The 12,874-nt window shown below is 40.2% G+C and overlaps 1 protein-coding gene across 1 annotated transcript; it reads left to right on the top strand.

Annotated features, from left to right (window-relative positions):
* Positions 1 to 496: 496 nt before the first annotated feature.
* On the top strand, positions 497 to 9,922 carry LOC113045078 (serine/threonine-protein kinase STK11-like). Its single transcript, XM_026205214.1, has 11 exons — positions 497 to 655; positions 1,783 to 2,356; positions 5,214 to 5,297; positions 5,441 to 5,530; positions 5,734 to 5,866; positions 6,025 to 6,161; positions 6,769 to 6,896; positions 8,256 to 8,313; positions 8,465 to 8,655; positions 8,928 to 9,167; positions 9,499 to 9,922. The coding sequence occupies exons 2-10, from the start codon at positions 2,070 to 2,072 to the stop codon at positions 9,137 to 9,139; spliced, it is 1,320 nt and encodes a 439-aa protein (XP_026060999.1). The 5' UTR covers positions 497 to 655; positions 1,783 to 2,069; the 3' UTR covers positions 9,140 to 9,167; positions 9,499 to 9,922.
* Positions 9,923 to 12,874: the final 2,952 nt, after the last annotated feature.

Here is a 12,874-nt window from a genome sequence, read left to right as displayed (position 1 = left end):
AACATAAGCACAAAGTCTGGAGCTCCACCCATCGAGCTAATGTGGGGCGTGTTGGAATATATATATATATATATATATATATATATATATATATATATATATATATATATATATATATATATATATATATATTTTTTTTTTTTTTTTTTATATTTTTTTTTGCAGTGTACCGATAGAGACATAATTACAGTTTACATTAAAACCAATAAAAGTACCATTATAACCAGTAAAAGTATTGCTATTTTTTTTACGGTGTCTATTGTTTTAGGCGTTTTTTTTTCGCTATGCGCACATATTTGAACACAATTATAGTAGCTTTAATCGTGTTCATGTTATAAAGTTTAATCTCAGAATTGCCCAAATATCATTTGAATTGTGTGCAAACGTAGTCAATGTTTCCGTGGTAGTATAATGTCTAATATATTGATATAAACTGTATATTATTGTATAGTTTCGATGTATGATGTGTTTCCCGCTGGAGGCAGCTGTGGCGCATGCGCAGTGCAAGGGGAGGGAGGTAAACAAGATGGCGGCAGCCTTGAAGCAGCAGCAGCTGTGACGAACAGATGCGAGAAAATAAACGAATCAAGAGCAGAACACGAGAAGAAACGCGAGTCTCTGAGTCTTTGAGTCGTGCTGATGATTACAGCCTCAGGTCAGTGAGTTTGTCGAGTTTATTCCCTGTCACAGATGACTGTTAGCCGCCGCTAACGTCAGTGTTAACCGCCGCAGATCAAACACGCTCGCTACCGTCGACACAAACAGTCTTTTAGCGCACAAACTCACTCACACACTCATCAAAACACTCTTATTAAGCTCCTGACGGTGTGTGAGGGTTTGTGTGGAGCTGTGGGCTTCGATCGATTATCCGCATTATATGATCAGATGATCGGATCGATCGACAAACATCTCGCTTTCCTTATTTTACCTCAGATTTTCACCGCATGAGTCCGGATTGTGTGTTTATCTGTCTCTGCTGTCATATTATCACACAATAAACACATTACTGAGGTAAACTCTGCTGTCTTAGGATTAGCTTGCTCATTTACCACACTGTTTACTCGCCACTTCAGCCGATACTGTGGTAAAAGAACACATTATAACATGTGATGAGTGACCTGAGCATTTATACATCATCTGAAGCTGAATAAATCATCTCTCCATTGATGTGTGGTTTGTGAGGATAGATCAATATTAGTCTGAGATACAATCTGGAATCTGAGGGAGCAAAAAAATCTAAATATTGAGAAAATCCTCTTTAAAGTTGTTCAAATGAAGTTCTCAGAATGTATATTACTAATCAAAAATGAAGTTTTGATTTATTTACATTAGGACATTTACTAAATATCTTCATGGAACATGAAACTTAATATCCTAATGATTTTTGGCATAAAAGATTAATAATCAATCATTCTGACCCAGTGTATTGGTGTCCATTTCTCCAAATATACAATAGCAGAGTTACATTTGTGACAATATAGACAGATTTGCTCTACACTATAAATATGAGTATCGCGTGTATGAGAATAAAATGGGGTGTACTCTATATTTAACTTGAAATATGTCACTGGGACAAATATTTGTTACATTTTCTATTGATTTCTTCGCTGTAAGACACACAAAATCACCAAAACGTCTTCTGATTGAGACACAGCGGGACTATAGACGTGAGAAAGAGAAGTGAAAGATCCCACAGTGTTATATATATGAGGTGATAATAACAAGACCTGTTGTGCTGCTTCATAATCAGCTCTTTGACTGATCGTGTCTTGTTTCTCTTAGGTGGATCTCGGTCAGGTGTTTCCGGTAAAGCTGAAGTCAGATCAGTAATCTTCACCAAGAGAGCGTTCGGGTGTTTCTGGGACGGATGCGAGGTGTGGAGATCTGCAGAGATGTGCAGTGATCCCAGCGTTTCACTGATCGTTCGGATCTGTTGCTTTCACTGAGCGATGCTGCTTCTGCCGTTTAACAGACGTTTATCCGTTGACTGATCTTCCCAATCTCTACTGCTTCGGAATACGAATCTTCCCGTCGGGCGTTTGGATCGTCGGAGGGCGAGCGAGAGGAAGATGAGTTTGGGTGGAGAGCTCCAGCATCTGGAGTACCTGACGGAGAACGAGCTGATGGGGATGGACACCTTCATCCACCGCATCGACTCCACCGAGGTCATCTACCAGCCCCGACGCAAGCGTGCCAAGCTGATCGGGAAGTACCTGATGGGAGATCTGCTCGGGGAAGGCTCCTACGGGAAGGTCAAGGAGATGCTGGACTCGGAGACTCTGTGTCGCAGAGCCGTTAAGATCCTGAAGAAGAAGAAACTCCGCAGGATTCCCAACGGAGAGGCCAATGTGAAGAAGTAAGAGCTGCTGGCTTCCTTTACCTTTGAGTTTGAACACCAACATGAGTCAAAATCAACTTGATTTCTATTTAGAATAATAGATCAAGATTTATAAAACATGGATATTTTTATTTCTAAAATTATTTTGATAAATTTTTTTTAAATAATTAATTAATCTTTATTTATAAAATTTTATTCAATATATTTATGGTTCATATTTTTTTGTATACAATTATTTTATTTATGTTTAAAATGTAAATTTTAAATTTAATATTAAAAAATAAAATATTTATAAAATATTTTATTTAATATATTTAATTGGTTATTAATATGGTTAATGTTTATTTTTTTTATTTATAAAACTATTTTTTGTTTTTTATTATTTATAAAATAAATATTAAAAATGAAATCTTTATTTATAAAATATTTATTATAGTATGATAAAAAAAGTATGATTTTTTTTAATGAAATGTTTAAATATTTATAAAATATTTTTATGTATTAAAATCTATTTTTATTTAATATAATTATTTATAAAAAATTTATTAATTTTACTTTTAAAAAAAGTTATTTAATTTGAGAAATTAATAGTTTCAGGAGACATATTTTAACAAGATCTTAAAAAATTACTTTTTTTTTTTTTTTTTTTTTTTTTTTTACAAATTATTATTTTAATATTCTTTTTTGTATTTAATTATACAACAATTTTAATATTATATTTTACACTTTATTTAAATAATATGCAATAAATGTTATTTATATTGAAGTTCATAATCTTGCGTTTCCTCTTCTGCTGGTTAATGTTATCCTCAGTCAGTGACTGTAACGCAGTGTTTCTCCACAGATAACCCGTTGTTTTGTTCTTCTCTTTCTGAACGATCTGTTTAAATCATAAACATTACGTCACGTGATGGAAATGGCTTGTGGATGTTCACTTCAGAAACATTTCTTGACACTCGTCTTGTTCTGCACTGTGTAATGTAATCTCCATCTCCTCTTTTTGCCGTTTAATCACACCGAGCAGTTAAATTAATTAAAATAATGTGTAGTGAAGCCACAGGCCTCTGCTTTAAATAGAGGAGACACGAGAGCGTTTAGAGCGGCTTCTCAACCCTGCTGTGCCACGACACGTGTGTTTGGTCTGGGTTTAAACTCTGTGAGAAGAACCGGCTCTGAGCCAAGACCAGTGACACACTACATAGACAGCACCCTTATAAGACAGCACCCTCACTCCAGTGAACACACACACACACCACAAGGTGAATCAGGGATTACGTGTCTATTTTACACAGCTGCTGAAATCACACTTAATGAAGTTTTTATAATAATTAAGTTACAATAACAGTTTGCACTATGAACATTTAATTACTGGCTGTGATAAAAACATTAAAGAACAGTGTAAGAAGAGTGTTATATATTGAGCAGAAAGAGTTGATTCTTGTGTCTGATTAATGAGTTTATGGTCACAGATGATGTTTTCTGAGATTAATGAGATGATTATAGTCGTTATAATCTGAGACAGGATTACATGAGACAGGATTGTGGAGTTTATTTTGTGCTAAAACTAGTGTTAAAGTTCACCTGTCGTCTCATATAACCTGCATTTATAGTTTAAATACTGCGAAACTACGAACACAATCTGAAATCTGAGCCTTGTTTCATATTAAAAGTGCCAAAGCACAAAGTTTATTGATCTTCAGTGTTCTGTGCTTTAACTGAAAACAGGCTCGACTGATCCATTCCTGGGATTTAAGAGTCCTTCCCTGAAAATAAGAGTCGATTAGAATCAAGAGATCAGCTGAATCTAAATGAATATTGTCATTAATCACTATTTCCCCAGATTATTGTTTGATATCAGGCTCTGCACACGAGTATGAGACACGAGCAGGACTTACACATCATTCCTGCCTTTGACTTGAGCATGTTTCATTAATGTGTTCCCTAGATGAGCCACGATTATAACGATTAACCTCAAGCCGGATTGATTCAAATATGTGACGATTCACATGTATATCTCACATATATTTGGCACAAAATAGATGACCGACAAGTTACTGAATGACACATTAATTTGTCTGGCATCTTCTTTTGTAATTCATACGGATAAGAAACAAAATAAAGGTAAGCGATAAGACGTTTTATTTTTGGATAAACTATTTTATTCACGAAATAATCTCCCTTAAAATAGTTTATAGGTTTATGATAATCAAAACCGTCCTGAACTAGATCAAGCTTGATCTTTGCAAACCATCACTTTAATGAAATAATGTTTCCATCCACATCGCTGTAATCAGGTGCGTTTCATCCGCTCTGTCGTTATTGAGAGGAAAGCGTTGAGTCAGTTATTACATTTAATCAGTGAATTAGAATAAGACATTTGGGCTCTTACCAAACAAATGAGATCATTATTAATAAAATGAATCTTTGCAGTGCAGAGGAAACACAGAAGCTGCGTCTGAAGAGGCTTTTACACACAAGACATGAAAGCATTTAACCTGCACTTACACCTGCATTAATGATGTTTGGATATATTAAACCTAAAACACAGGCCATCGGTGTGTGTGTGTGTGTGTGTGTGTGTGTGTGTGTGTGTGTGTGTATTCAGCCTGCTGCTATTTCAGTCGTGTGGAAACATGGTTACTCTCAGGATCACTACACACTCTCTCACACACACACACACACGCACACGTTTCTTTGAGTAAGTTGATGATTTATCTAGTGTTCACTCTACAGATGTTTGTGTCTCTCTCTCCCCAAACCTGAACCTGTCTGAAACAGCAGCTGGTTTAGTGTTAACCAGTGATTCACTCACACGTGAGCAGATGGGAGGTGTGTGTGTGTGTGTGTGTGTTTAATGTCTTCTGTTGTTCTGCAGGGAGATTCAGCTGCTGAGACGACTGCAGCACAAAAACATCATCCAGCTGGTGGATGTGCTGTACAACGATGAGAAGCAGAAGATATATCCTTTCCACCGGAGTGTGTGTGTGTGTGTGCTGCGTCAGCTCTGCTTCACACTCTCTGTCTTAAAGCAGTATCTCTCCCAGAAATGAGTGTGTGCTGTGAATGTGCTGGAGTGTGTTAACCCCTTAACCACTGCTGCACGTATATGGTGATGGAGTATTGTGTCTGTGGGATGCAGGAGATGTTGGACAGCGTTCCAGAGAAGAGATTTCCAGTGTTTCAAGCTCACGGGTGAGACACACACACACAAGATTTAAAAACTAAACTGAATTGAATCTAGCAAAACAGTCTTTATATTCAGAGTTTGAGCACGTTACAGTAAATGCATCTGTGAGTGTTTCTGCTGAGCATCTCTGCTCTGTTTCATATCTGACTCAATTCTAATCAATTCTCATTTTTCTGAAACATGTGTCTCTCTGTCGTTCTTCTCTCAGGTACTTCTGCCAGCTTCTGGACGGTCTTGAATACTTGCACAGCCAGGGAATCGTACACAAAGATATTAAACCAGGGAACTTGCTGCTGACCACAGACGGGGCGCTGAAGATCTCTGACCTGGGAGTAGCAGAGGTGAGACGGTGTGTTATAGTCTGATACACAGAGGAAAGACCACCTCTCAGACTGAGCACAGATCTGCCACTGATGCAGATTGCAGGTATAAAGGGTTAAAGCAGGTCGGATCAGCTCCTGCACTGACTCTGTGTTGCTCTCTGACCTCTGACCCCCAGGCGCTCCACCCGTTTGCGGAGGACGACACGTGTCGGACGAGTCAGGGGTCACCAGCGTTCCAGCCTCCAGAGATCGCCAACGGCCTGGACACGTTTTCAGGGTTCAAGGTGGACATCTGGTCTGCTGGGGTCACACTGTGAGTTCCTCCAGACCCCGACATCATCATCATGATCAAACCCTGCTCGTCCAGACTCAACTCAACATATTTCTATTCTCCATTTCTGTCCAAGTCTGTTTTTATATAGTCTTTGATCTCCGTTACATTTGAGCGTTTCATCACTCATCATTTCCTCCAATCACAGCGTCATGATTAATTACTTAGAAATGACATCATCATCATTTATGTCCAGATCCAAGTCCAGGTTAATTATATTGGAGTTTAAATTAATACATCTCTTTCTTTTAGTTCATTCTGAATTGATTAGGAAGTTTTGGTCTAATGTTTTAATCCTCAAGAGCTGGAAATTTATTGCATATATTTAATCATATATTTATTCCTGGCTGTGACTTTGATTGGTGGGATTTTCTGCACAGCATCATGGGTAATGTAGTTTTCCCACCATGAATTCTGCTGCTAAACGCATTTTACAAAATAAGCTGAAATGGAGTGAACAGATGGGTTCAACACATCCGTCACATTAACACTTTATTAATAATGGATTTCCCAATGGAGAAAATGACCAGGGTTTGTACTTCCACGAGTCCTTGCTCTCTGAGATCGTCTGATCCGTGTCTCCTCACAGATACAACATCACCACGAGTCTGTACCCGTTCGAGGGGGACAACATCTATAAGCTATTCGAGAACATTGGGAAGGGGGACTACACGGTTCCTGAGGAGTGCGGCCCGCAGCTGTCTGACCTGCTGAGAGGTGAGCCACCAAACCTCCTCCGATTCATCCGTGTAGAGCGTCTCTCAGAGAGAAGATGATGAGCGCTGGGTCTAATGAAGACACTGCATCGTCTCGAAGATCTAAATATATACACATCTCCATCTATTTCACTGTCAGGAGTAAGAGAGCGCTGCTAAACCGACCGAGCACAGTAGAAGAGGAGCGTGATGACTCCGCTGGAAGGGAATATTGGTTTCTTAGTTCGTGACCCCTTGAATGAAAATAATTGAATATGGTATATTTTATACATAGTAGAATGTTTTAATGTCAGTATATTACGAAGATTAAATGTGTCCTGAGTTCAAGATCTAGATTTTTTTTTTTTTTTTTTGTAATAAACCTCTCTGTTGTGCTCAAGCAGCAGTTTTTCAAGCTCAGATGTTTGACCTCTAGGTGGCGCTGTGACTGTAATGTTCAGCACTGATGCTGGAGCAGTCTGTGTTTGAGAGCTTCATCAGAGCGAACCCTCATGAGTGAACACACTCACACACACACTCGTGTTTGTTTGTGTGTAAAGTGTGTTCATCCCATAGGTGTAATGGTTTTTATTCTGTAGAAACTGTATATTCTATGGCCCTTCACCAACCCTACACCTAACCCTAACCCTCACAGGAAACTTTCTGCATTTTTACTTTCTCAAAAAAACTCATTCTGTATGATTTATAAGTGTTTTGAAAAATGAGGACATGGGTTATGTCCTCATAAGTCTCCCTCTCCTTGTAATACCTGTGTCATACCCATGACATTATACAGAGATGTGTCCTGATATGTCACACACACACACACACACACTCACTCACACTCTCTCTCTCTCTCTCACACACACACACACACACACACACACACAGAGCGGTCGCACGTGCTCCTCTCCTAACACTGAATGTTCTGTTTCAGTGTTACATAGAGCTTTAACAGTTTATTGTGTTACAGTGTATCATAATAATAACTGAAACTATTTATTGTGCAGTTCAGACTGCTTCAAGACATATTTAAACATCAAGCTCAAATGTGAGACGGAAACCCAGAATCTCTTACATTTGAGCTTTCAGGTTTATAAATTATTACTAAATAAAAAATACTTAAAAAAAAAACATTAATTAAAATAATAATCATGATGCATATAGTCTGGGGCACGCATGTGTGTATAATATTGTGTGTATTTGAGGTAATCTGAAAATCATTTTTCGTGGCTTTGTTAAAGTCTGGTGAGGTCAGTCAGTCGTGATGTGAGTGTTTCCTCCTGGAGCATGACATCTGTCTGATTTAAAGCTCTCGCACTGATCCTGATGTCTGTGCATGTGTCTACGCTTCCTTCATCTGAGCTGTTTTTATCCGCAGGGATGCTGGAATATGATCCTGTCAAGAGGTTTTCAATACAGCGCATCAGACAACACAAGTGAGTGCATCAGTGCAGAAGTATAAAGGACCGATCGAACGCAGTGCTTGTGTATTTTATTTTAACCGTTTTAAATTTCCAATAATGGACCGTTTTTGTAAACTGTAATAACCCTGATTGGTCTCACGGGTCACTTCCTCTTCCTGTTTAGCTGGGTGCGTAAGAAACACCCCCCCACGGAGCCTCCGGTGCCCATCCCCCCCAGCGCAGAGACGCGTGACCCCTGGAGGAGCCTGACGGTGATGCCGTACCTGGAGGATCTGCACGGTTACACTGAGGACGAGGACGAGCTCTTCGACGGAGAGGATGACATCATATACACTCAGGACTTCACTGTGCCAGGTGAGGGGGCGGGGCTTAGTGAGCACACTGACTCCGCCCACAGATGACTTTCTGCACTTCGTTAGTATTGAACTGTTTGACCTGCTCTGATTAGTGTCACTCTGTGTGTGTGTGTGTGTGTGTGTGTAAAGGTGGATTTTAGTTTATTATTTGTGGAGTGTCCTGTCAGTTTCTCTGGTTCCACACAGTTGTTCACTGCTGCTGTTGTGTTGTCTGTGTGTTGGACACTAATGTTCACTAACGCTCCTGTGTGTGGGTGTGTGTGTGAACAGGGCAGGTCCCGGAGGATGAGGAGGATGAGGAAGAAGAACGTGCTCCGGAGCGCACCTGTGCCGTGGCCAAACCGGTGTGTGTGAACGGGACGGAGTCGGCTGCACTGAAGCCTAAATCCGAGCGGCGCTCCAGCTCTTCCTCCAATCCCTCCAGGAAGGGCCTCTCCGCCGCCAGCAAGATCCGCAAGCTTCCCACCTGCAAGCAGCAATGACCCGCTGCACACCTGCTCCTCTGTACAGGTGACTCATCACGGGGTCACTCATCACGGGGTCACTCATCACGGGGTCACTCATCACGGGGTCACTCATCACGGGGTCACTCATCACGGGGTCACTCATCACGGGGTCACTCTACAGGAGGTCACTCAGATAGATTAGAACGATTCTGAAAGAGTCTCTTCTGCTCAAGGCTGTGTTTATTTGATCAAAAATACAGTAAAAAAGGCTGGGGTTCCTCATGCTGATGAGATGCCACAGTGAATGTGATGACTCAGTCTCTCTCTCTCTCTCTCTCTCTCTCTCTCTCTCTCTCTCTCTCTCTCTCTATCTCTGTTCTCTCTGTTCTCTGCAGGTTTATGTCATTTCCCAGCAGTCAGTTTCTAGCGCTGTTTTCGACGCACACTTCTGCAGTGATGATGAACTCAAACACACAGTGCCAGGACTGACTTTACTTGAGAATGCTGTAAAAGAGTGGAGACGTTTCCCACAATCCTCCTCTGCTGCTGAGGATCATCCATTCGGTTGTCGGACCGGACCGACCTTACGTTTCATTTTAAACCCTAGTCTTTTAATTTTCCTGCTGTTAAAGATGCAGATGGTTTGGTGTAAAGGAAGTATGCTGCAGGTGATGATGATGATGATCAAACTGAACTGCATGCTGTGATGTTGACGGAGAGCTGCTCGCCGCAGGACTTTGGGTTCATTTCCCCTTTTGGTTTGTTTTTCCCGATAAATATTTTTTAAATATTATTTATATAAAACACATCCCAACTGAAGCTGAGCTCGTGGTCTTTATTTGCATGCCTTTTGTTGGAAATTGGTTTTAATTTCGAATTATTTCAAAGTTCTGACTGTTTTTTGATTGCAGATTCTGAATTGAAATCTTGGAATTCAGAGGTTTTTTTCCCCCTCAAGATTTTAGAGTTATGACTCTGTGTAGGAGTTTCCACTTTCTTCTCCAAACTTAAAAAACTATATCAGAATTGTGAGAGTAGAAAGTCACAAATATCTGCAAACATTGTGTTTTAATAATTATGAAAAGATGCAATGCATTACAATGTACATTATCAATACCTTTATGTTGTTTTATACGTAAAGGCCTCGAGTCAAATGTTCCCGAGATTCTGTCATTTTCTCACCATCGTGTGGTTTCGGACTCAAAGGATTTACCTAAAAGTTATATTTGTAACAACTCCTCCTCCTCCTCCTCCTCATCAACCAAGTCTCTGCATTTCTCACACACAACATCCCCTTGACAGCAACCAATCTGGCTCCAGAGGTGGACATTCAGCTGAGACGGCCTTGCTCTCAGTTGTTGAAGCTCTAAGACTGGCAAGAGCAGAATCCAAATCTTCAGTACTTATCCTGCTTGATCTGTCCGCTGCTTTTGACACGGTTAATCACCAGATCCTCCTATCAACGCTACTGGCGAAAGGCATCTCAGGAACCACGCTTCAATGGTTTGAGTCTTACCTATCAGATAGGTCTTTCAAAGTATCTTGGAGAGGTGAGGTGTCCAAGTCTCATCATCTAACTACTGGGGTGCCTCAGGGCTCAGTTCTGGGACCACTTCTCTTCTCTGTCTACATGGCATCATTAGGTTCTGTCATTCAGAAACATGGCTTTTCATACCACTGCTATGCTGATGACACTCTACCTCTCATTACATCCTGATGATCCGACGGTAGCTATTCGCATCTCAGCTTGTCTAACAGACATTTCTTCCTGGATGATGGACCATCACCTTCAACTCAACCTTGCCAAGACAGAACTGCTTGTGATTCCAGCAAACCCATCGTTCCATCACAATTTCACCATCAAGTTAGGCACATCAACCATAACTCCTTCAAAAACAGCTAGAAGCCTTGGAGTTATGATTGATGATCAGCTGACTTTCTCTGACCACATTGCTAAAACTGTCCGGTCCTGCAGATTTGCTTCATTCAACATCAAGAAGATCAAGCCCTTTCTTTCCGAACATGCTGCACAACTCCTTGTTCAAGCTCTTGTTCTGTGGCTGGACTATTGCAATGCCCTCTTGGCAGGTCTTCCAGCCAATTCTATCAAACCTTCACAATTAATCCAGAACGCGGCAGCAAGATTAATTTTTAATGAGCCAAAAAGAATACACGTCACACCTCTGTTTATCAATTTGCACTGGCTTCCAATAGCTGCTCGCATAAAATTCAAGGCATTGATGTTTGCCTACAAAACTACCACTGGCTCTGCACTCATTTACCTAAATTCGTTACTTCAGACTCATGTGCCTCTAGAAGCTTGTGTTCTGCAAGTGAACGTCGCTTGATTGTTCATCCCAAAGAAGCACAAAGTCACTTTAACTGACTTTTAAAATAAACGTTCCTTCTGGTGGAATGAACTCCCCAACTCAATCCCAGCAGCTGAGTCCTTAGCCATCTTCAAGAATCGGCTTAAAACACATCTCTTCCATCTTTATTTGACCCTCTAACTTTAACACTCACTATTCTATTCTTTTTTCTTTTCATTTATTATACAATTATAAAAAAAAACTCTAACGCTAGCTTGTTCTATTCTTTTTGTATTCCATCGGTTTTCTTTTTATTGTATTATTTAAAAGCCTTGCTATGTGTACTGTGTTTAAACTAAGACTTGTTATAGCAGTTATATATAATTTTTCTTTTGTTGTTTTTGATTGCTTCTGTTGTCCTCATTAGTAAGTCGCTTTGGATAAAAGCAGCTGCTAAATGAATGTAGCACTTGTAAAGTCCCTTTCACAGAAAAAGAGAAGTGAATAATGGTCAGTCTGAAGAAAAACCTCCATCTCTGCTCTCACTCAATTCATGACCGTGTTTGAAAGTGAAGTACAGCCAAGTGTGGTGACCCATACTCAGGATTCGTGCTCTGCATTTGACCCATCCAAAGTGCACACACACACACACACACACACACACACACACACCTGGAGCAGTGGGCATCATTTATGCGGCGTCTCCCGGGGAGCAGCTGGGGTTCAGTGTCTTGCTCAAGAGCACCTCTGAGACTCGAACCCACAACCCTAGGGTTAGGAGTCAAACACTAGGCCATGACTTCCCAAGCCTTGAAGCCTTGTGTAACTGCTGCTTCACTCGTATCTGTTCCATTACGTGGTATCATTTATTCCTGGCTTTATTCATATATTCAGCTGTTATACCTGCTTCTCTGGTGTCTCAATGCAGTAAACCGCAGGACGCTGTGGTCCTCTGACAAAATTATTATTTAGAATTGTTTTGTTGTAAGCAAATATTAGGGTCTGAAATCTGAGAATCAAACCACATTTTGGGGTTTCCTACATATTACAGTTCAGGTTGTATTTGTTTTTTTTGAAAAAGACATTTTATATCACAATTACGATTATCTTCCTCAGAATTACAAGCTTAGGTCTCACAATTCTGACTTTATATCTCGGAATTATTATTCTTTCTTTTTTTTTGAGTTTGTCTTGCAATTTCTATTAACTGGAATCATTTACTTCAGTTATTAATATATAGAACCATCAAACTGTTTTATTTGTTCTGAAATCTGTTTTTGATCCACCGAATCTGATCCTCGTCTGTATCTGAGCCGAGCTCAGTCCCAGGTGATGAATCCGATGAAGATCTGCTCTGTGGATCCGTGATCTTCTGCTGATGTTCTTCAGCGCACGTCTAGCTCTGGGTGAGTGTGTGTGTGTGTGTGTGTGTGTGTGTGTGTGTGTGTGTGTGTGTGTTTCA

Source organism: Carassius auratus, chromosome 27 (genome assembly GCF_003368295.1).
Source record: "Carassius auratus strain Wakin chromosome 27, ASM336829v1, whole genome shotgun sequence".
NCBI classification, from domain to species: Eukaryota; Metazoa; Chordata; class Actinopteri; order Cypriniformes; family Cyprinidae; genus Carassius; species Carassius auratus.
Note: the sequence above shows the minus strand (reverse complement) of the source record. Positions and strands in the feature narration are given on the sequence as shown.

Coding starts and splice junctions, on each gene's coding strand:
- LOC113045078 (XM_026205214.1), top strand. CDS start 2,070: ATGAGTTTGGGTGGAGAGCTCCAGCATCTGGAGTACCTGACGGAGAAC. Junction 2,357..5,213: donor GGAGAGGCCAATGTGAAGAA/GTAAGAGCTGCT, acceptor GTTGTTCTGCAG/GGAGATTCAGCTGCTGAGAC. Junction 6,897..8,255: donor GCTGTCTGACCTGCTGAGAG/GTGAGCCACCAA, acceptor TTTTATCCGCAG/GGATGCTGGAATATGATCCT.